The 23567-nt window shown below is 41.4% G+C and overlaps 3 protein-coding genes across 3 annotated transcripts; all 3 read left to right on the top strand.

The window, feature by feature from the left end:
* The first annotated feature begins 1776 nt into the window (after window positions 1-1776).
* Window positions 1777-7381, top strand: mocs2 (molybdenum cofactor synthesis 2). Its single transcript, XM_085278813.1, has 3 exons — window positions 1777-1894; window positions 7040-7164; window positions 7243-7381. Exons 1-3 carry the CDS (start codon window positions 1778-1780, stop codon window positions 7367-7369), a joined length of 369 nt encoding a protein of 122 aa, XP_085134939.1. The 5' UTR covers window position 1777; the 3' UTR covers window positions 7370-7381.
* A 171-nt stretch (window positions 7382-7552) lies between these two features.
* LOC146570381 (molybdopterin synthase catalytic subunit) lies at window positions 7553-9601 on the top strand. The gene is made up of 4 exons (XM_085278812.1): window positions 7553-7664; window positions 8616-8772; window positions 8873-8996; window positions 9084-9601. The coding sequence occupies exons 1-4, from the start codon at window positions 7553-7555 to the stop codon at window positions 9189-9191; spliced, it is 501 nt and encodes a 166-aa protein (XP_085134938.1). The 3' UTR covers window positions 9192-9601.
* Window positions 9602-11843: 2242 nt separating this feature from the next.
* On the top strand, window positions 11844-23533 carry ugcg (UDP-glucose ceramide glucosyltransferase). The gene is made up of 10 exons (XM_085278817.1): window positions 11844-12248; window positions 17313-17457; window positions 17732-17834; window positions 17946-18047; window positions 18134-18246; window positions 18328-18506; window positions 18583-18669; window positions 19013-19120; window positions 20889-20967; window positions 21426-23533. Exons 1-10 carry the CDS (start codon window positions 12151-12153, stop codon window positions 21594-21596), a joined length of 1185 nt encoding a protein of 394 aa, XP_085134943.1. The 5' UTR covers window positions 11844-12150; the 3' UTR covers window positions 21597-23533.
* The last annotated feature ends 34 nt before the right edge of the window (window positions 23534-23567 follow it).

Raw genomic sequence — 23567 nt, forward strand, 5'->3', positions numbered from 1 at the left:
GTGAGACCGACCTAGCTCAAACATGCTCAGTTCAAAGCTACTAGGTGAGGTTAATAATGGCAGTGGTTTACATTTATACTGCTTCTTAAAAACAACCGCTAGTCCTCCTCCTCTGCCTGATATTCGAGGAGAGTTTAAGAAGCAGCAGTCATCAGGTAAGAGATCTGTGAAAGCGCTGGACTCACCGGCCCTCAACCATGTCTCAGTTATACAGAGGAAATCCAGTCCTTGGGTCGTAAATAAATCCCTTAAAATAAAAGGATGAGTGCCTGGATGCTGTATCTGGTCCGAGGACTCCTCGGGATCTCAGGAGCTCTAATACAGAGAATCATGATGAGTCTTAGGCTACACTGCAGGTCTTAATGCTCAATTCCGATTTTTTGATCAAATCCGATTTTTTTTGTCTGCTTGTTCACACTACAAATAAAATGTGACAGCAAACGTGCTCTAGTGTGACAGGGCTCTAGAGTCCAACCAAATGTTCGAGTAAAAAAAAAGAAAAACAAAAGACTCTGAAAGTCTCCGTGTGGTCAACAGCAGACACACATTGTGCCCCTATCGTGGTCTAAACCAATCAAAGATAGTCAGGGGTGGGACCTCTCTGATTGGCCGTGGTCCAGTTGAAAGTGCAGGCAGATAGAGAGGTGAGTAACTTAAATAAAGCCATATCGATTCATTAAAACCTGAATTGACTTTTAAATATAATGTATTTGGCCAGAAACACCAGAATCTCAGGTTAAAGCTCACAAAACAATTTCAACAAACAGTAAATGAGAGCAGGTAAATGGATTCTGCACAAGGACGTAAACACAGAGCGCGGACCCGACGCATCAGAATTACCTTTCTCTTTCTCGGCTTTCTCACCCGATGGCCGTACACGGACACGCCGTCGGGGCTGAAAGCCGACAGCTCACTGATTGTGGTGCGTCGGGTCCACGCTATACTCTTTTTGGGCTAGCTTCTGAGCAGCAGGTTTTGTCTCTCTCCAACCAAAATTCACTGAACCAGCAGCAAACTACGCTTCACATTTGATAAACGTCCTCATGAATTCCTTCTTACTTTTGCATTTTTGTCTGTGAAGGTTCTGAGTCATCCAGGTCATCGTAGTCTAAGGATCTTGAAAAGAAAAGCGTCCAGACGCATTTTTGCTTCCACCACATTATACGCTGCGATAAATGCACTCCCCAAGTGTCCCCTCTCCCCATTGCCTTTTTAGCGGCAGGCAGCAGCAAACAGGTCGTCAGAGGAGGCCGACGTGATGAATAAGTTTAACATTACCCACAATATTATCAAAGAGTGCCAATGCACAAGCACAAGATTGTTAATTAATCATTTATAAATCAATATTGTCTTTATGGACAGCAATTTTCCCCGCAAAAAAGTGCACATGTAAAACTGCGGTGTTAAGCGATGTGGTTAAAAAATTTGGGTGCGCCAGTGCACCAGTGCAACAGTAGCAAAAGGTTAGTCTTGAGCCCTGTGTGAACCCTCAAAGCGGCCGCATGCGCAAAAAGAAGACGTCACACACAAGGCGCTGTTTAGGCCCAGAGACAAAACAATATTGTTTGACTGATGGCCCTTAATATAAAGACTTGTTCCAGACTTTACGTTTCCCAATTTTACTTTAAGTTGTAAAGTTATTTTGTTATTTACATATGGCCTAATAATTATCCTTATTGCTGTTTTAGAGACAGCACCTCCATCAGGACAGGCTCTATGTTCGCATCTACACCTGCAGGTGGCAGCATTGCAGCTCTGTACTGTTTGCAGACCGCTCATGAAGCTGAAGAGGAAGTTGCAGAAAGCAAACGCGTTCCTGTCTCCTGCTGCTCACCGACAGCTGGAAACCTTCCTCACATGCTTGACCTCTGCACGTTTCTTCATGACTGCGCAGGTGAGTCTTTTCTCACCTGTGCGAGTTTTCTGACGTTACACCACGCTGACTGTATCACATTTACCTGTCAGAGAAACAGAAGTTCAGACTAGCTGCAGGAAACAAACATTCAAACAAAACTCAGACATGTGATCGGAAACCGAAGCCGAACCGAAGCCGAACTCCGGCTCATGTCACGATGACGTCATCAGCGGTGTTTAGACTGAAACGCGTATGTTTGGGGTGAAAAATGTTCAGATTTGATGTTTTTCAAACGGACTTTTGGAGGCGAACTAAGGGCGCCATGGCTGATCAGCAGGAAAAGGTTAATCAAACAACGAAAGGTCAAACTTGATCCTCCAAAAGGCTCCTCCCCCTTTCAGCCAGCACACCTGCGGTGGTGTCTGTCCTCCGTGTGTCTGCAGGTCTGCGCTGATGGTGAAATCTGGAGATGAAGGGAGAGGATTAAAAGGATAAAGACACAAAATTAGTTTGAGTATTTTATCAGGTTATGTTGAGGGGAAAAACATATCCGGTAAAAAGTTGTAACATTTGTATTTTTTATGAGTTTTTAGATGGTTTTAAGGAAAACTGTCATTAATATTTAAACCATTTCTAATATTTAAAAACATCTAAGGCATTAAAGTGATTTATTCTCCCATTGTCGGTAGAATAAGAACCATAAGTGTTGGGTATCTGCTGAGCTGAATGAAGAATCTGACCTAAATACCGGTTTGCTAACTTCCAGGAACATGCGTCTCCTGAATACCTCCATGCTCTGTCCTCCCTCCTGCTGCTGAACATACGAGAGTGTAGGAGTCAATATCTGAGGCATGCTCAGATCCGAGCCGCACTGAATGAATAAACACGTCTGTAACAGTTTCGGTAAACAACAAAGGCCTAATGTGATTTTTAACTTTAATTTTCAGGTTCATTTGTGATTAAATGTAATTTTAAAAGACATTCTGCAGGATCAGCACCAGAGCCCCTTTAAAGGGTGGGTTGGATAAGGGGACTTTACTATTATTATTATTGTATTATTTTAAAAAGGGGTCAGCAATCACAGTTTAAAGATTACAGTCCTTTATGATTACTAAACCTGAACTCTGGGTCAAATTTACAGGCTTATTTAAGGATAAACAAGCTACTTTAAACCAGTATGTAAGCAAAAATGTATACACAGTACACCTCAGAGAAATGTAGCCACAGGTGTCTGTGAAGGTTCTCAGTCATCCAGGTCATCGTAGTCAAAGGAGCTTGCAAAGAAAAGCATCTGGACTTCTTTAAGTTGCTTGAAGACGTTTCACCTCTCATCCGAGAAGCTTCTTCAGTTCTAGGGTCAAATGGTGGAGAGTCCCAGATATAAACCTAGTGGGAGTATCCCCCCACAGAGGGACAAAAGGACCCCCTGATGATCCTCTAATCGCCTGAGCCAAGGTGTGAAACTGGGTGTGGGTCCCAATCAGCCAGAGTTTCGGGCGAGCTCAAGATGGCCCAGGATGTGAGTGGGCGTTCAGGCGTCTGGGGAGGTAACTCAAAACTGGATTATAGATGGCAGAGAGTTGGTGTCGTAAACCCCCGCCTCTGTTCAAAGATGGTCGCTCACAGTGGACATAGATGGCTTCTTTCACTCCTCTTTCAAGCCATCTGTCCTCTCTGTCCAAAATGTGAACATTGGCATCCTCGAAAGAGTGTCCTTTATCCTTAAGATGCAGATGGACTGCTGAGTCTTGTCCTGTGGAGGTGGCTCTTCTGTGTTGTGCCATGCGCTTGTGAAGTGGCTGTTTGGTCTCTCCAATGTAGAGGTCTGGGCATTCCTCGCTGCACTGTACAGCATACACCACATTGTTAAATCTGTGTTTTGGCATTTTGTCTTTCGGGTGAACCAGTTTCCGACTGAGCGTGTTGCTGGGTCTGAAATACACTGGGACGTCATGCTTGGAGAAAACTCTCCTGAGTTTCTCTGATACATCGGCTACATAGGGGATGACAATGTTGTTGCATCTGTCCTTATCCTCCCTCGCTGGTGTCTGGTCTTCTTTTCTGTGCCTCTTTGCTGACTTTAAGAACGCCCATTTAGGATAGCCGCACGTTTTGAGTGCTTCCTTTACATGTGTGTGTTCCTTCTTTTTCCCTTCAGGCTTAGAGGGAACATGTTGTGCCCGGTGGTGTAGGGTCCTAATTACTCCAAGTTTGTGTTCCAGAGGGTGATGGGAGTCAAAGAGGAGGTACTGGTCCGTGTGTGTGGGCTTCTAGTAAACTTCGATGTTGAGGTTGCCATTCTCTTCAATGTGCACAGCGCAGTCCAGGAAAGGCAAACAGTTGTCCTTTGTGTCTTCCCTGGTGAACTTGATGTTCTTATCCACAGAGTTAATGTGCGCAGTGAAGGATTCCACTTCTTGTGTCTTGATTTTGACCCAGGTTTCGTCTACATATCTGTACCAGTGGCTGGGTACTCTTCCTTTGAAAGAGCCAAGAGCCTTCCTTTCCACTTCCTCCATGTAAAGGTTGGCTACAATAGGTGACACGGGGGAGCCCATGGCACAGCCATGTTTTTGTCTGTAGAAGCCTTCGTTGTATTTGAAGTATGTTGTGATGAGGCAGAGGTCTAACAGTGTGCAGATCTGATCGGGTGTCCTGTCCTCCAAGGAGCTGTCTTCTTGTAGTCGTTTTCTGACAGTCTCCACGGCCTCCGTGGTGGGTATGCAAGTGAAGAGAGAGACTACATCAAAGGACACCATGGTTTCATCTGGATCCAGGGTAAGTTTCTGGACCTTGTCAGTGAAGTCGGTGGAGTTCTTGATGTGGTGTGGGGTGTTCCCCACGAGAGGAGCAAGGATGGTAGCAAGGTGTTTTGCAATGTTATAAGTGGCTGAGTTTATGCTACTGACTATGGGTCTGAGTGGGATCGCTTCCTTGTGGATTTTAGGAAGTCTGTAAATGCAGGGTATGGCATCCCCTGGATAAAGGCGGTGATATTTAAGGCGGTCAATAATTTTGTCCTTTTCAAAGTCTTGAAGGAAAGCTATAACTTTCTTTTTGTAGCTGCTTGTGGGGTCTCGCTTTAGGGCTTCGTAGGTATTGTTGTCACTGAGGAGAGTAGTGATCTTTGTATGGTAATCTGTAGTGTTTAGGACCATGGTGCATCTTCCCTTATCAGCTGGTAAAACAGTGATGTTGTGGTCTTTGCTCAGGGAAGCGACGGCCTTCTTTTCCTGTATTGTGAGGTTGGACGGAGGGACTTTGGCACTGGAGAGCGTGGCTGAGACTTTCATCCTGATTTGCTCTGCTTCTGTCTGTGATAATTTATTAATCCGTATGGCAGATTCTGTGGCTGTGATGAGGTCCACTATGGGCAACTGTTGTGGAGAAATGGCAAAATTGAGTCCTTTGGCTAATACTCTCTTTTCAGGTTCAGTGAGAATCCTGTCTGAAAAGTTCTTAACCTATTTCTCCTGACTGGCATCAGGTGTGTTTTCTTCTCTGGGTTGTGTAGGTTCAGGATGAGGAGTGTGTGTTTTTGAAAGCAAGGTGTGAAATGTCCTGCGTTGTCTTTCTTTTCCTTTAGAGTGTTGGGCCCGCTGAGCCTTGTCCACAAACTTGTAAACCTCTTCTAAGATTGGAGAGGGTAGAAGGGTTTCCAGTTCCTGCAGAGTCTGGCTGATCTTGATCTGGAGGGCATCTATGGTGAAATGGACCTGTCTTATCCTTTCACTTAAAAAGTGATTTTTTGCTCTCTGTAGAATCAAGTCTGCTCTGTATCCCCTGACCGTGGATCCAAGGCGCAGGCTCTTAGAAACAACTCTGCTTTGTCTGCATCTTAGGTTGAAATGGAGATGGTTCCTATGATCCGCTAGTTTCCTTGATTCCCTTTCATACTCCCGCACCAGTTGAAGGGTGTTCCTCCAAAAATGTACGGCAATATGTCTGTGAAGGTTCTCAGTCATCCAGGTCATCGTAGTCAAAGGAGCTTGCAAAGAAAAGCGTCTGGACTTCTTTAAGTTGTAGCCACAGGTGTAAAGCTGACGTTTAGGGTAGAAAATTCCCAACACGTGTCCATTTGTTTTGCAGTGTTTGAGTTTGTCATGCTTTAAGATGAGCTTCACAGGCTGGAGAACGACCTCTTCAGTTTCAGAGAGACACGACGGGTATTTCCCAGAGTCTGGGCTGCACAGGCCCAGCCACTCTGGCCTCCTCACTCATGCTGGTTACTACAAATTCAACTGAGCTTACACTGCATTAACTCTGTGGGCGTTTAAGTTTTTTCATGACCAAACTGTATGAATTCATGTCATTTACAGTTGAAGGGTATCATTAGAAATCAGCTGAAGGCCACAGTGACTTTTTTAGATGGGCCTTGACCCCCGTTTATGTTTTTATGATGCTTCTTTAGCGAAAGTCTCAGAATTTGTAATAAATCTGGAGAATTGATGAGTTAAGAGGGTATTTAAGGGAACCAAATCACAAAAGTCTCAAAAAATATTTATTTAGTATTTGGGGGATAAAGTATGTAATAAATTCAGAATGACAGTTTTTGGTTAAAAAACAAAAAATAAATAAATATTTACTAAAATGTTAAAAAAACACAAAAAAACTGCCAAAAGTCAGAATTGTGTGGTTCAAAGCTGACTTTGATATCAATATCTTCCATCATCATTATTCATTATCAGCTGTCATGATGAAGAGTAGGAGGAGGAAGTCTTCATCATGTCTCCAAACACAAACAGGAAGCAGTTTGAGTTTTCCCGTGTTAGCAGAAATGTACACGCTGATGATCGGAAAAATATTAGAAATGCTTTGATCCTGAAGCTTTTTGATGTTTAGTCTCCAATAAATAGATTAATGAACAGATTTCCCAAACGTTTGTTAAGTGTTCCTGTTCATGGTTTCCTGGGACGTGTAGCCTCAGTGTTACATCACAGTATCTTTAAGAAAGTCTTCATTTTGAGCTGGCAAATTCCTTTTACAGCTTCATGTGATGGAAAAACATCTTTTAATGAAGCTCCTGTTTTATTTATGAAGCACATTTTTGACACAAAAGCTTCAGATAAATAAATATAACACGAACTCCACACAGGAAACAGGAAGTTTGAAACCCTGAGAATGACTCAGAACTCACTGTTTAACGGTAAATAATCTGATGGATTCATAGTTTTTCTCCTTCAGGTGTGCGTGTTGTACTTCGCGAAAAGCGTTGAGCTGGCAGGTGTGAAGGAAGAGAAGACTGTTGCTGTGCCAACACCAATCAGCAGCCACGACCTTTGGAAGCTGTTGCTACAGCGGCACCCAAGGTAAAAAAAGAAAAAAAAAGCGCACATGAACATACGTGTGAAGACGAATCAAGGTCTAACAAGTGTTTGTGTGTCCAGACTGTGCGAGCTGCAGGACGGCGTCGTGTTGGCAGTGCGTCAGGAGTACGTTCCCATCGGCGACCAGGTGCTGACTCTGGGAGACGGAGACGAAGTCGCCGTAGTGCCGCCGCTTAGCGGGGGCTAAGAGACTTGAGACTGTAAGTAATTACTGATCAGAGATCAAGAAAAAGGTCCATGTCAGGTATTTGCTCTTGCTTCACTGCACAATTTAAAAATCAAAGCATATTTTCCTGTTGTGACTTTAAATCCAATAAATTAATGATAAAGAGTCAACAAGTTTGATCTAAACCACCATTTCTTTTCAAAGATGTCGAAGGAGCTGAGCGATGTCTTCAAGCTGAGCCGTGATTGGCTGTCTGTGCAGGAAGTGGTCGACTCTGTCAGCAGCCCTTCGTGTGGAGCCATTTCAGTATTTATAGGTTTGTTCCCATTTACTTTATTTACTTACCTGGATGACTGAGCATGCATCAAGAAGCAATATGGCACGTTTCTTTTATTTTTAAATATTTTAGAGGAAAATAAGTCAGAAGCATTTGATAAAGTGGAAAGTGATATATTTAATATAGGATGGGGATGTAAAGTGTCAAATGCTGGAGAGGAAAAGAAAATCTAGCATATTGATAAAATATTTAAAATTTTACTTCTTATAACTACTCAAATTTGTGTAAAGGCATTTTAGAAAAACGAAAGCTGAATTTTTATTTTATGTTCCAATACAGCATTTCAACATTTCATGTAAAATTGTGTGAAATGTCAGTATTTAAGAAAGAAGGTAAAGTAAAAACATTTGAGGACAAAGCTGCAGTTCCATTATTTTAGGAAGCTCTTCTAGTTACTTTGTTTTCAAAACAAAGTATGTTTTCTTTTATTTTCTTTTAAACTACAACACTTCAGGGTAATGCTTTACAATAATTGGAGTAACTGTTGCAACAGCCAGATAAAAATACTTTACTTAATAATAACATCTTGTTGCTATGTCATTTTAAATCTGTTGTTTGATTTGGACACGCTGGTGAGTACGTCGACCCCGGAGGGTTAAAATACTCAGCTTTTATTTCTGAAGCATGACAGTCAGATTTCCTGCTCAGTCTTAATATTTTCTACAAGTATTTCTCAAAGATATTATTAGTGTTTTGTATTTAAAGTTTAAAAAAAATAATATAGAGGTTTGTTAAAGCAGATCAATAACCAGTAACAGTCACAGCAATGAGTCGTCCTTTTGAGATCAAGCTCCTCCTCACTGTGTGTCAGACTACAAAGAGCTGTTTAGTGGTTCAGGACCAGGTGTGGATGAGGGGAAGACATGAGTCCTCACATTGCTGGCTATACAAATTTGTGCATGCGCCTGTGCGTGCTATGTGTGTACACAGGTACCACCCGCGAGGACGAGGCAGACGGCAGGAAGGTGGTTGGACTGGAGTACGAGGCATATGAGCCCATGGCCCAATCAGAGTTCAACAAGCTGTGTGCTGACATCAGAGCGCGCTGGCAAAGCGTGACACACATCTGCGTCCACCACAGGCTCGGGTGAGGACGCTAAATGTGGCAGGTTGGCGGGGCCACGCTGGTGTTACATTTGTAGTTTTTAACTTAAATAAAAAATATGACACATAGCTTCCACCATCAGGTGGGTGAAGGTGGGCGAAACCAGTGTTGTCATGGCGATCTCATCTCCTCACCGCCATGACGGCCAGCAGGCGATCCAGCACTGCATCAGCCGGCTGAAGGCTAATGTCCCCATTTGGAAGAAGGTGATACCTCGGAGCCAGTCTGATCAGCGCGATCGACACATCATGTCAATGATTATTGATTATTGATTGTGTGCTTGTGATCAACAGGAAGTTTATGACACGCAGGAGGTGAACTGGAAGGAGAACGCTGAGTGTTCGTGGTCCAATCAGAAGAAACCGCCAGAAAACACATTGTCTGAGGGAAAACCTAAATAAAAAAATGTGATAAAACACAGATACTTGTGGTGGGCGGAGCCATAATTATATGTTTAGACCATTTGAGTTTAACTCTAATTCTCTTCATTTAAAACACAATATTTCAAAAAACTAATGATCATGTAAAGCTTAAAATGTTTTAAATTTGTATTTTTGTATTGACTGAGTCTGACGGTCACATAGATTTTTTCCCCCTAAGATACTAAATGTATGAATGCTGTAAAATCTTCCAAAATGAACTAAAAACCATCATCAGAACATGAAGAAAAAACTGCTGTAAAACTTAGTGTCCAAAATATCTGTGTTATCTTGAAGGTAAAAGCATGTCTGTGCTGTCATTTGGTGTGATACCAATTTATACCACAAGGTGGAGCAGTGATTAAGGTTAAATCTGTGTAACCTTGAGTGAACCACGTGAGTTATTAGATTATATTCGTATCTACAGTGGAAGGCTGGGAAAAGTAAATCTTGGGGAGACGGAGGATCTGAAGATGTAATAAAGGTTAAAAAAAAAAAAAAACAGTACGCACACCTGCTGATAAAATGCTGCCCTCTGGTGGTAAAATTTTCAATCTGAACTTTGCAGTTAAGATTAAACTGAAAAGCATCATCTTCCTCTGGATGAAGGCAAGCACACAGGTTGAAAGATTTCTCTGTAGTCCACAGGAGGAGGGTCAGTCTGGTGTATTGGTGTTCCAGCAGGAAGCAGGGCGTCTGGTTCACGCACAAAATATGAACCAAGAATTCCTGCGAGTGGTGAACGTGAACTAGAGAGAGGACAAAAGGCTGAAAATCTGATAAGATGTGAACTGCTGTGCCTTGAGGTGAAGATTTGTTCCTGTCAGTTTGCTGATTAATCTGAAGATGTTTCCTGTCCTCGTTATCGGGCGTCAAACAGACGCGCGCAGGCTTCGTAAAAACATTTTACAAATACTCACGTGTGACGTGAATGATTGAATTTATCGTAGATTAATTGGTTTCTCAAACAAAAAGCATAAAAAATGACCTGATATCAGTCGTCACCTCTGAAACCAAGAGACCATAAAGACAGTAGAAGGTCTGAATGTTTGACTCAGCAAGGGAAATATTAATTGTGGCAAGTTTAAAAGAACCATTCTTGTGCCTGCAGGCACTCCTGCAGTGAGATAAGATCATGATGACTAACAGGCGGAGTGTATCTGCATGTGAATCATGTTTGCGATCGTGTCAAACAATAAAATCTCCTGTAAAACCAACGACGTCATCCAAGAAGCTTAAGAAATCTAGAGCACGTGGTCACCAGAGATAAAAACAAAAGGACATGAAGTAAAGCGTGTAACAGTGAAGCAGATAATAAATCTGCACAACAGCTGGTGCTCACACTAGCATACAGCACACCAGCTGCATTTTACCACAGTGGAGCAGTTTTTATGATATTTATAAATACAGGAAAAACAAATTGAAACCTCTGTCAGAATCATGGTAAGAGGTCGAGTTCCAGGGAAGAAAAAAGCTCTTAAGATGTTATTTTTGGACAGAATATTACATTTGTGTATTCAGTTATGTCCAATTCAGTTTCTTTTAATACCGCCATGATAAGTGCCCAGAGGTGTTTCAAGAGGGTTAATCTGTCTTCTACTGGGGGTAACTATGTCACTGTGTTACGTTCCAGATCATGTTAAACTGATGCTTGTGTTTCCTTTACGTGAGTAGAGACGTTTGCTCCACAACAAAATGCAGGGAATATAAATTAGGGATTACAATTTCAGCAGAAAGCAGGAGATAACATTTCTGTGTCTTTAAATTTTTATGTTTCCTCAAACGAAACCTGATCTCTACCCTTCAGTGATTCACTCTTTCCTTCACTGGCTGTGTGTGAAAACTAGTAGACATTCGAGTTACCTGCTCAGGTGATCAAACTCAACAGGCTCTGAACCTGTTGAGTCACCTGATGAAGGTGAAACTAGACTACTTCTTCTTTTTTTTCTTTTTTTTAAGAAAAGGTTTCCATAGGTCATCGCCTCTCATTTCACCCATTGCTAAATGGGTGAGGAAAATGAAGCAAGCATTGGGTTGCTGTAACTAACCTGATCAATTAATACATGCCTGCTTCTCACAGGAGCCTTTACGTTGGCCGTTAAATGATCGTGCACCTTTTATCTAACCTCTTTTTTTCTTAACATGTTCAGAGGATAACATGCCCCATATGAATGATGTATAAAACGATTCAGCAATAAATTAGATGTTTCTGAAGCAAACAGTGGACAATGTTTGGATTTAGTTATTTCTGTTAAGTTATAGAGATAGAAATTAAACAGAACAACAATATGAAACCATTATAATAAATAATTATGATTGCTAAAACACCATAAACAAATAAACTTTAGTTACCCCTAAAATGGGAAATTCCCGAATTCCGCAACTCAAAACAGGAAACACAACCAGGAACAAAAAAAATAAACTAGATTAACTTTTCAGTAGATGTTACTACAAATAAAAGCGCTCAAGGAAGTAGAAAAGCTAGGTTAAATGTAACAGCTCAGCAACTACAAGTCTAAATAAAAATACCAACAACAACGAGTAAAAACTAATGCGTTTGATGTTTTTAAATGAACAGCTTTACTTTGAAATTGTCCCGGAAGTCTGGTAACAGTTTTTATCCCCCAACCCTCCGCTATTCCGGTCAGCTGACCAAGAGTCGGTCTGCTGACTGTCAAACCCTCCAAGTCTGCACTGATACTGGGAGACTACCGTCACCGGGCCGAACCCTGCTCTGGCCATGTTATCGGAGCTCCTTTCTCGGGCAGCCACCTGACACCCTCCGCTGTGATCCGGAAGTGCAACGGTTAGCCTAAACACGCCAAAGTCGCGGAAACAGCCGGATTCTCCCTGTCTTCCGTGACCGCTCATCTGGTCGTCTCCATCCCGAGCCCGTGTGACTCCAGCCGGCCCACCTCCCAGGCAGCTTCCGCTGACAGCCATGGCCCTGCTGGACCTCGCCATGCAGGGCCTCGCCGTGTTCGGCTTCATCCTGTTCTTCGTGCTGTGGCTCATGCACTTCATGTCCATCATCTATGTGTGAGTGCATCGCGGAGCGAGGCTAAACATTGCTAACAGCTAGCCTCGGCACAGCTCCTTCCTTTATTTCTGTCTGTCCCCGTGTGATTATGTGTGAACGGGGTTAAACTCGGAAATAAGCCGACCCCCTGCTCCTGGGGACGGGTTTGTGGATGTATGACAGGAGGTGAACCTGCAGCCTGGACGGTTAGCTCTTGGGCGTTTTCCTGGTTACCGCTAGCCGGGTAATGTTAGCTCGGACGGGATATTCCGGTTACTGCGGTCCTTTCAGGTGGTAGTTAACTAAATCACGTCATTAATTATAGTTTTATAAACCGTGAATCGATAACAAGGAACCTGAAGTAACCGTATTTCATCGTACAGAACATTTTAAATGGCGGTAGATGTTTAGGTGACGTTTCTGTAGCTTATTACGCACCTAATTTCCTGCTTCCTCTTAACGCAGAATCTCACTTAATTAAAATAGGATTTTAGAATTTTCATTCAGCAGCCGCTTTTCTTACATTATGGAGTGTATGTTTAGTGTTGTCTTTAAGTGTTGTGAGCCGTTGTTTAATTCGGCTGTAACCCATTTTATCTTTTACTTTTTAATTCCATGAATTTCTATGTTTTTGGTCATGTTTATACTTCTGTACACAGAGCATGACTAAATCAGTTAACTTTTAGTAGGACAGAAGATAAGCATCGTACATAGAAGCCATACCTTTGTGCAGCACCATAAGGGAAGCTGAAAATGAGCATGGGCTTTGGTGCTGTGGAATTTGTGGAACTTATCTTTGCAGCTTAAAATTTTTTTTAATGATTTGGACTCAACAGAGTGAATTCATGCTGCAGGTCTTATAGCAGCACCTGACCTGGCAAAAACAAAACAACATATCCTGTAAATGGACTTTAAAGTTTAGGCTCCTATTCATTGGTCTGAACATGGTTCGTTCATCTCCACCGCTATAGTAAAAGTTCCAGGCAGTCTAGGATTTAAACCCTTTAATTTGCCGGGTTTTCGTAAAGATTAGAAAACTTAAAGAAGTTTCTTTTAAACCCCTCCAGATCTTTGAAAGAGCAAAAAGCAGCTCAGCTGACTTACTGAAGGTTTTGTGAGATTTGCTTCCCCTGAAATTCTTAAGAAGTCATGTGACAGCTTCCTTTTTTTCAGTAGGGAAAGAAAATTGGAGCATACTTCAAACAAACATGGGAGATGTGTTTTAGTTGGCTGTTAAAGGTGAAAGATAACGCGAGTTGATCTGCACAAGGATGTGGAACTGTTGGAGGTAAACATGCTTCCAAAGTTTCTTGGAAATCCGGGAATCTGTCACAGTATGTTCATACATACAGTGTGTTCAACACGTTCACACTTCCCTGGAAGATGTAGGGAGGACTGCAGCATTCATGCCTGCTTTCAATGGGATTAATATTTGGAATGAAAATGACACATCACACATGCGCTCTTCTAAAGATGTGTATTGCCAGAAAATAAAGTTATATGTTCACTTTGACAACATGTGAATCTATACAGATAACATGAGGATGAAATAATTGGGAAGGCTAATTAAAAGCTGAGCTAGTTTGTTTATTATCTTAACATAAAATTATCTGTAAGGACAGCAAAGCCATGTGCTTTCACCTTGATCGCCTTTCCCTCACTCTTATCCTTGGATCAAACAGACAGTCACTGCCTTTGGTCTTATTCATGACCATTAACAGGACGTATGCTCAATGTCAGCATGACGAGTGAGGCAGCCTATGTGAAACGGACTCTCATGAAGAGCCTTTTGTCTCACAGGCAGTGTTTTCACAGGAAAACACCAGCTAAACTCCTTCATCACATAGTTTAAACCTAAAGTGATGCCTTGAGCTGACAGAAAGCATCACTGACAGAAGCTGAGAGAAAATGAATCATATTTTAATCTAAATGAACTGTATCACTTAGGAGTAAAAAGGAGCTTTTAAGCATGACAGAAAGAGTGGTTCGATAAAATGTTGATATTGACTGTCAGATAAACATATCAACAGCAAGAAAGTGCTTCTATGCACAGCTATGTGCGAGTGACGCCTGTACCACAGACCTCTGGGTGTGAAGCGTTTGTAAGGGTGGTGCCCTGTAACTCCGTCCTGATGGTAGAGGATATATTCACCATGAGGAGGGTGTGAGACATTGTTGAGGATGTCACACCTTTTTCCAGCACTTGGAACTCCCAGAGTTGCATCATACCATGTTGTTCCTAACCTGCAGTGTTTACAGACATATTAAGGTCTGCACAAAACACACTCTGTACTTCTGTCCACCTCCAACCATCTCCACATCAAGTACAAACCTTGTAATCCTTCTCTAAATGACTCAAAGCCATCCCGCTCGCTCTAAAAGCAAAAATTATCTCTTCTGTTTTCAAATGGAGAAAACACAGAGTAACAAAGTCTGTTTCATCTTCTCTCATCAAACCACCAATCATTGCACCTTCAGTAAATTAAAGACTTCAGATGAGTTAATGTACTGCATTCACAGAGTAATGAATGGAGATGTACTGCAGTACACCCCGGAGGGCCGTCGTGGCAACAGATGATACTGCAGCTTTCACTCTAACGTGCAGTGATCAGTCAGCTAAAAAGGATTGAGCACATCTGATGATTGTGCTGTGCAGCCTTTGATATGTGCTCTTACTAAATGCAGATGAAACATGGCACACACAGGTTTGGTCGAGATGACTGTGTATTTTGTGCGGTACATGTAAAAGAGCATTTCCTGTATGGCCTGTGCTTTTGATATTTTTGGTACAGGAACTGTTAATGAGGACTTTCAGGCTCTGGGAACTCGATGGGTCTTATGAATGTTCTTATGAACCTCAAATATGAGGTCTTATGAATCAGATTTGGAACAGGCGACTGAAGAAGACCCTCTTTCACTCCTGCTGCTTTTCGAATATTAATAATTTTAAAAGTCTGAGAAACTTCCTCTGCTTTTACATTTACTTCCTGGCCAGGATTGTTCCACAATATCAACTATGGTCTGTGTTGAAATCTGTTTGTTTATTGTCTAATTTCCTCTTTCTGAGGAGAAAGAAGCGAGTCGCCTTTGTTCCCCTGCAGACAGCTTGTTTGTGCTTCCTCGTTTCTGCTTTTACTTCTCCAGCTACCCATAGTTTATCTTTTAAAAATCTCTATGTTGTGTCAAAACTTTCCCTTATCAAAAGAGAACTGTAGAGCCTATGAAGATGCCGTAGCTTTCTGTGAGACAGTGCACTGTCATTATTCTTATCTCACTGATTGTAGCTCAGGTTTGCTGGTTTTAAGCGGCTGTGTGTAGAGAAGTGTTCTGAACCCTGTAGTGCCTTGTTTATATTTGCTAAAATATAAATCCAGGTCCCTCTCCTCTCTGGTAGGATGCTCTGAAGTTCCTCAGTAGAGTTTACAGGGTATTAGAAACAACATTTGGTAACCTACTTACCTAACCGTATCTTATCTCTGCTGCAGCCCAAGTATTTGCTCTCTGATTAATATAAATAAGCTATAAAAAACTTTACAATCTCCATAGATGGGTCTAAAGGACAAGGACAGAACATCACTATGATAGTGTGTAGCTGTTGCACCATCTGTCATTAATATAAATACAGACACCTCCACCTGCTTTTTTTCACCACTCCATTCTTACAGGATCGCTGAACGCTGTGATGTGAAGGGAGGAACTCTTTGTGTCCTTTACAAAGTTCATTTCAATTTGTTTTTCTAATTTTGTAAATGTGTTTTTGGTTCAGTTAGTTCCCAGTTTTTATTTCTTTGGAAGTCTGGTTCTTGTTTTTATTTTAGTAACTAAAATCTCTTAACAGGCTTAGTTTGAGCTCACTAGGAAAACCTCAGTCTGGATATCGTGTTTGTGCTTCCAGTTAAAAGGCCATCATTGTCCTCCCTGGATCAGAACACTTTGCATTAATTTTAATAGTTAAAGTAAGCTGCTGGAGCAGGTCTGACACAGGAAAATATACTAGCTCCCTTCCAGTTAGCGCTGTTCGATATAACGATATATATCAGATGACGATATAAAAACGTCTGTCGTTTCATTTTACGCTATCATTTGTTTCGTGGTGTCGCAAAATAAACTGTTTACGGCAATATTTCTTCATCGTTTTGGTGGTCACTGTAGGGGCTATATTAATTTCTTAAAGTTCTCTCTTTCTCTTATATTTAATATAACCACACTAGAGACGGACAAGCGCCTGTTTTTATGCGTTGTGGTTAGCAACAACGACGGTAACAGCATCGCGTGTCCGCTTCTTTATGTTCCACATAAACCTTTCACATAAAGCTCAAGATCCTGTTGAGACTTTTCAAAATAAACTGAATCACGTGAAAGAGCAGATTATTTACAGATGAGAAGTAAAAAAGAGCCGGCAGGTGCTAAAAACTAAACCGTAGACTCAAACGTTAAAACAGGCTTTTCTCCACAGCACGCCGTGTAATAAATACTCACAAAGAAAACGGCGGCCGTTACAACTTATGTCTAAAAATGTATAGTTTCATGCGTCGGTTAAAACACTCGACTCCAGCTACATGACTTGCAGCAGGAAACACTTCATGCAAGTCGAGCTGCCTGAGATTCACAGAATTTACAGAAAATGTTACATTTTTGTGATTTAAATCGTTATCAGGATGATAGAATTCTTATATCGGGATATGAGATTTTGGTCATATCGCACAGCCCTACTTCCAGTACAACAATAAAGTTAAATAGAACCTGGAGCTATAAATCTTTACCTTTCCTTTGGCCAAACTGATTTCCTAATAATAAAATAAAACACTGAAATAAATCAAAGGTCACCCGTTAGATAAAACGCAATCTGTATGAATGATTGATTTTATTTTTTTAGCCCAGTGATACATCACAGTCAGATTATGCTAACAGGAACTTTTTCACCCAGGTGCTGCAGATTTTCCATTCTTGATAAACCCAGAGACTCAAAATAGATTTTAAAATATGTTGGTTATGATGTTCTCTTTAAATAATGTTTTTATTTGTTTGTTTTTTCAAATGTTTCTTTGATTTTTACCTGCTGACCTTTGACCTCTTTCTTTCAGACGTCTTCACCTCCACAAGAAAAGACCAGAGGTCAAACAGCCGTTCATGCAGCTAGCTGGAGTTTCTCTGCTGAAGCCACTAAAAGGAGTTGACCCGAACCTGATCTCCAACCTGGAGACATTCTTTACACTGGATTACCCAAAGGTGAAGCCAAATACTCCCAACCCAGATAATTACCCCTTAGTACTCCCCCCAGCTAACCTATCATGACTGCCTGACTACCAAGACTCCTACTGTCCCACCCTACAGTCCCAGTTACCATCCCACTGTCCTGGGCTACCATCCCTGTCCTTCCACAGACTGACCTTCCATTGCCTCAGTCTACCCTGTAACATTTACTAACCTTTGAGCTCCAATAATAAACATCTGTCTGCTGTTGTACCGCTTCTCAGACTAATTGAAACATCTGGTTTTACAGTTTGAAATCCTGCTGTGCATTCAGGATCAAGACGATCCAGCTGTTGACGTCTGCAAAAAGTTGTTGGGAAAATACCCGAATGTAGACGCTCGATTATTCATTGGTGAGAAAAAATTACTTTAAATTATGCTTTTTTTTTTTCTTTTTTTTTTTTTCTTACATGTTTTTCATCTGTTAGCAGCTAACATTAGCATGTGATGTCTCTGGTTCTCAGGAGGGAAGAAAGTTGGAATTAACCCCAAGATCAATAACTTGATGCCGGGCTACGAAGGAGCTAAATATGGCCTGGTGTGGATCTGCGACAGTGGCATCAGAGGTCAGTTCTTCACCACTGATGTGATGGCTATCATTGTTTTCATTGTTGATTCTAAAGCTAACTCCCTTTGTGTTTGTGTGTTGCAGTGAAACCGGACACCCTGACAGATATGACTAATCAGATGACAGAGAAGGTGGGACTGGTACATGGGTTACCGTACGTTGCCGACCGCCAAGGCTTCGCTGCCACACTGGAACAGGTAAAGTCACACTAATGTAATGGGAATTATTTTCTTTACTTGTCTTGATGCTAACAAATGCTAACACTAACCTGTTTCCAGGTGTACTTTGGGACATCCCACCCCCGCTCATACATCTCGGCTAATGTGACTGGGATAAAGTGCGTGACGGGTATGTCATGTCTGATGAGGAAGGATGTTCTGGATCAGGCCGGCGGATTGGTCGCCTTCGCCCAGTACATTGCTGAGGATTACTTCATGGCTAAAGCTATTGCTGACAGGTTGGCACGTTAACATTAGCACCCTGTCGATGTTGCTGTCAGAGCTTCACTTCACACTTATCCTATCTCTCTGCAGAGGCTGGAAATTCTCCATGGCGACACAGGTGGCGCTGCAGAATTCTGGATCTTACTCCATTGGCCAGTTCCAGTCCCGCATGATCAGGTGACCTCAGTACTCATTACTGATTGATTAGTGATGGTTTTTAAATGTTTTTCCCTCCATTTTGCCTGTTTTGTTTTTTTTGGTTTTTTTTTTGGTCCATGACCTGCAGCAAGACATAATTTTATTTACATTTATTGTGTTCTTTAATTTCTTACCTGTTTTGTTTTTCACAATAAGCCATTAGCATTTAGTTTTTATTATTAGTTATAAGCAGCGTTATTAGAGGCGTGGGCTTTTGACTAAAGAGTGGTTGTAGCTGTTGGACCATAGCTCATAATTCTGAATCTCCTCTTTGACCTGAATCCTCAAAGCAGCTGATATTAATCAAGTTTTATGTCTGCAGGTGGACGAAGTTGAGGATCAACATGCTTCCCGGCACCGTGCTTGAGCCTGTTTCCGAATGCTTCCTCGCCAGTCTCATCATCGGCTGGGCCGCTCATTATGTGTTCAGGTACACAGTTGACCACACAGGGATGAGGTCATTGGTTGACTGGGCGTTTATTGTTCTTTAGCCTCAATCACCAAAAAATAGGTTAAACATTTATCACCTGGACATCATCCAGAGAAACTACAGTGGGGCAAAAAAGTATTTAGTCAGCCACCGATTGTGCAAGTTCCCCCACTTAAAATGATGACAGAGGTCAGTAATTTGCACCAGAGGTACACTTCAACTGTGAGAGACAGAATGTGAAAAAAAAATCCATGAATCCACATGGTAGGATTTGTAAAGAATTTATTCGTAAATCAGGGTGGAAAATAAGTATTTGGTCAATAACAAAAATACAACTCAATACTTTGTAACATAACCTTTGTTGGCAATAACAGAGGTCAAATGTTTACTATAGGTCTTTACCAGGTTTGCACACACAGTAGCTGGTATTTTGGCCCATTCCTCCATGCAGATCTTCTCGAGAGCAGTGATGTTTTGGGGCTGTCGCCGAGCAACACGGACTTTCAACTCCCGCCACAGATTTTCTATGGGGTTGAGGTCTGGAGACTGGCTAGGCCACTCCAGGACTTTCAAATGCTTCTTACGGAGCCACTCCTTTGTTGCCCGGGCGGTGTGTTTTGGATCATTGTCATGTTGGAAGACCCAGCCTCGTTTCATCTTCAAAGTTCTCACTGATGGAAGGAGGTTTTGGCTCAAAATCTCACGATACATGGCCCCATTCATTCTGTCCTTAACACGGATCAGTCGTCCTGTCCCCTTGGCAGAAAAACAGCCCCATAGCATGATGTTTCCACCCCCATGCTTCACAGTAGGTATGGTGTTCTTGGGATGCAACTCAGTATTCTTCTTCCTCCAAACACGACGAGTTGAGTTTATACCAATAAGTTCTACTTTGGTTTCATCTGACCACATGACATTCTCCCAATCCTCTGCTGTATCATCCATGTGCTCTCTGGCAAACTTCAGATGGGCCTGGACATGCACTGGCTTCAGCAGCGGAACACGTCTGGCACTGCGGGATTTGATTCCCTGCCGTTGTAGTGTGTTACTGATGGTGACCTTTGTTACTTTGGTCCCAGCTCTCTGCAGGTCATTCACCAGGTCCCCCCGTGTGGTTCTGGGATCTTTGCTCACCGTTCTCATGATCATTTTGACCCCACGGGATGAGCTCTTGCGTGGAGCCCCAGATTGAGGGAGATTATCAGTGGTCTTGTATGTCTTCCATTTTCTAATGATTGCTCCCACAGTTGATTTTTTCACACCAAGCTGCTTGCCTATTGTAGATTCACTCTTCCCAGTCTGGTGCAGGTCTACAATACTTTTCCTGGTGTCCTTCGAAAGCTCTTTGGTCTTGGCCATGGTGGAGTTTGGAGTCTGACTGTTTGAGGCTGTGGACAGGTGTCTTTTATACAGATGATGAGTTCAAACAGGTGCCATTCATACAGGTAACGAGTGGGAGACAGAAAAGCTTCTTACAGAAGACGTTACAGGTCTGTGAGAGCCAGAGATTTTCCTTGTTTGAGGTGACCAAATACTTATTTTCCACCCTAATTTACGAATAAATTCTTTACAAATCCTACCATGTGGATTCATGGATTTTTTTTTTTCACATTCTGCCTCTCACAGTTGAAGTGTACCTCTGGTGCAAATTACTGACCTCTGTCATCATTTTAAGTGGGGGAACTTGCACAATCAGTGGCTGACTAAATACTTTTTTGCCCCACTGTATATTGATCTGTGTATGTGTGTGTGTGTGTGTGTGCTTTAGATGGGACATGATGGTGTTCTTCATGTGTCACTGTCTCGCCTGGTTTATATCTGACTACATTCAGCTGACCGGGGTCCAGGTAATATCACATACTTCTAATTTAAAAGGAATATTTTTTTTCAACAACAATTACTTTTTCATTTTTAAGAATTCAGAAACACAAATATGAAGCTGCCAATTACTGATGTTTTCCGATTGATTTAATAATAATATGAAAAATATGAATGTTGTCTTAATTTTCTTCCTTTAAATAGAAAAGATGACAGTTTAGTAAGTAAGGTTAATTAAATTAAAAAAAAAAACTTAAGCCAATTAAAAAATAAAAATATTAAAAACTGGAACAAAAAGATTAAAATATTTGAAGGTTCAGTTCAATAAATAATCGTAAAAATGTTTAGATTTAAAAGTTGTTGTTTTTTTTAATGAAAAACAATACAAACAAATGTAAGAAAGTTAATAAATTTAAATGAAATTGAAAAATAAGGAGATTTTTTTTTTAAAAGTGTGACTGATTACTGGTTGATGACATCACCACAGGGCGGCCCTCTGTGCTTCTCGAAGCTCGACTTTGCAGTCGCCTGGTTCATCAGGGAGTCGATGGCGGTGCAGATCTTCCTGTCGGCTCTGTGGGACCCAACCATCAGCTGGAGGACTGGACGCTACCGGCTACGTTGCGGAGGCACCGCTGAGGAGATCCTCGATGTCTAGTTACCTCGGTGACGGGCCTCATCTGCCCCTCCACCCTCACCACCTCATTACAGCGAGGAGAGGAAGAGACTGATGTTTGTTTTTGTTTTTGTTTTTCTCTTTTTTTATGAGGAAAAACTGAAGAGTGTGCATGTGTGCGTGTGCACATGAGCGTGCGTGTGTGTGTCTGTGTGTGTGCGTGTTTTAACTATTTATCTTTCTTTTGGTGCTAAAAGCTGAAAGACGCCAGAACAAGCCAATGAGAGAGCAGGAAGCAAGGAAATATGTGAGCGACACATGCACTGAATCATCTGGTCTCTGATCAGAGCAAGAAAACAGGACGACCGTGAGCCAATCAGGACAGAGGACTACACAATACTCCCACCTGATTGGCTGATATTATTTTGCATGGAAGGTATTGACGGGCATAAAATAGGCATGAACGAGAGCAGACGTTTTACTCTGAAAGTCCTCTGTGCTGTCAGATATTTAAAAAACTACTTAATTTGAGACTGCAGCACAAACTTGAATGTGACATTCGTCACATTCACATATCAGAAGAACAAGAGTCAGCTTTCACTGTTTTTCTATTGCAAAGCCTTCTCTTCTTCGGTGGTTTTTGAAAAGCTGGAGCTGGAGGACTGTGCTGTTTTCAGAGTAAAATATCTGAAACCTTCTGATTATCACGACTTTTATCCGTTTCCATTGTTTTACAAAAGTAAACAAACAAAAAAAACCTTTTGGATAAAAGAGGAAAATCTGTCCTGGGTGGTTCTGACTGGATGAGCTGAAGTCGTCCAGTTCTGGTTCTGGAGTCATAAAGAGACTTCAGCTGAAACTAATCTTCAGCTCCGGAATCATCTTTACGTGAAAGGTGAATTATATTCAGCTTCTGAGCCTTGTGAGTCACTACAGGAAAGCAGCTGCTTGGTTTTTGCTTCTGTCCATAAAATCTGTGCAGCTTTAGGATAAACATAAAAAAAAATGCAAACATGAGCAGCTGAAGGACTTGAGGCCGCTGACTGTCGTTTAGGAAAAAAAATGAAGTGAACAATGAACAAGTGAAGTTTTCTCTTAATTCATCATTAAGTTATTTGAAGAAAAAAAATCCTTGTAATGAAATGAAATCGTCAGAATGTCATTATTTTGTCATTGTGAAGGTGCAAAGGTACGGAAACGTGACAAATTATTGTCACAAAATCAACAAGTTCAATCATCAGTTCAGCTGCAAAACCCATAAACGGTAAAATACTCTTTAGTCCGATGTGAGATGCACATCATTATTAAAAATAAAAATAAATTAAATATTTCTTTGCCATTTCATTTTAAATTGTTAAAACAACACAAGTATAAAATTGATCTAAATTTTAAACTGAAAAGATTAGAAAACTTCTAAAGGGATTGTTGTCTTCTTGAGTAAAATCCAGAAACAAAAAAAATTACAGTGGGAAAAGAGTTGTCTTAATTAAAAAACTAAATTACCAAATGAGACAATAACTTTTCTGGGAGCTCAAATGTCTTTTTCTCCCCTGATTTAATCTCTGACCCTGGAAAACACTTGGGAATCTAGCACTGAATGAATTCCAGTATTTTTTGTAAGGAACGGTCGTAGCATTTCAAGAATTGCTCTTAATGTAAAAAAAAAAAAAAAAAAAAAAAAAGACCAAAAATCCACATTTCTGAAGTTTTCAGTCTGAACACTGTGTATGTGTGTGAGGATGTGAGAGAAAGTGTTTCTTTAAGCTCAATGTTAGCGTTTAGCTGTTACCGTAGCCACTTGCGGTTTGGTTGATGACATCACTCTGTCGGATGAACCCTCGTGGCCAGTCAGATGAATCATGTTTGTTTATTGTTGTTGTTGTTTATTTTTTCTAAAGACTTATCTAATGTGGAACAGACCAATCACAGTTCACAACTGTGTCACGATAGGAACAATAAAGTTTTATCTCAACCTAAAATCTGTAAGTGTTTTGTGACAGGCTCAGTTGATTG

This window comes from Mchenga conophoros, linkage group LG7 (genome assembly GCF_057382185.1).
Source record: "Mchenga conophoros isolate Kocher_MC1m ecotype Shallow Benthic linkage group LG7, M_conophoros_male_GT1.1, whole genome shotgun sequence".
NCBI classification, from domain to species: Eukaryota; Metazoa; Chordata; class Actinopteri; order Cichliformes; family Cichlidae; genus Mchenga; species Mchenga conophoros.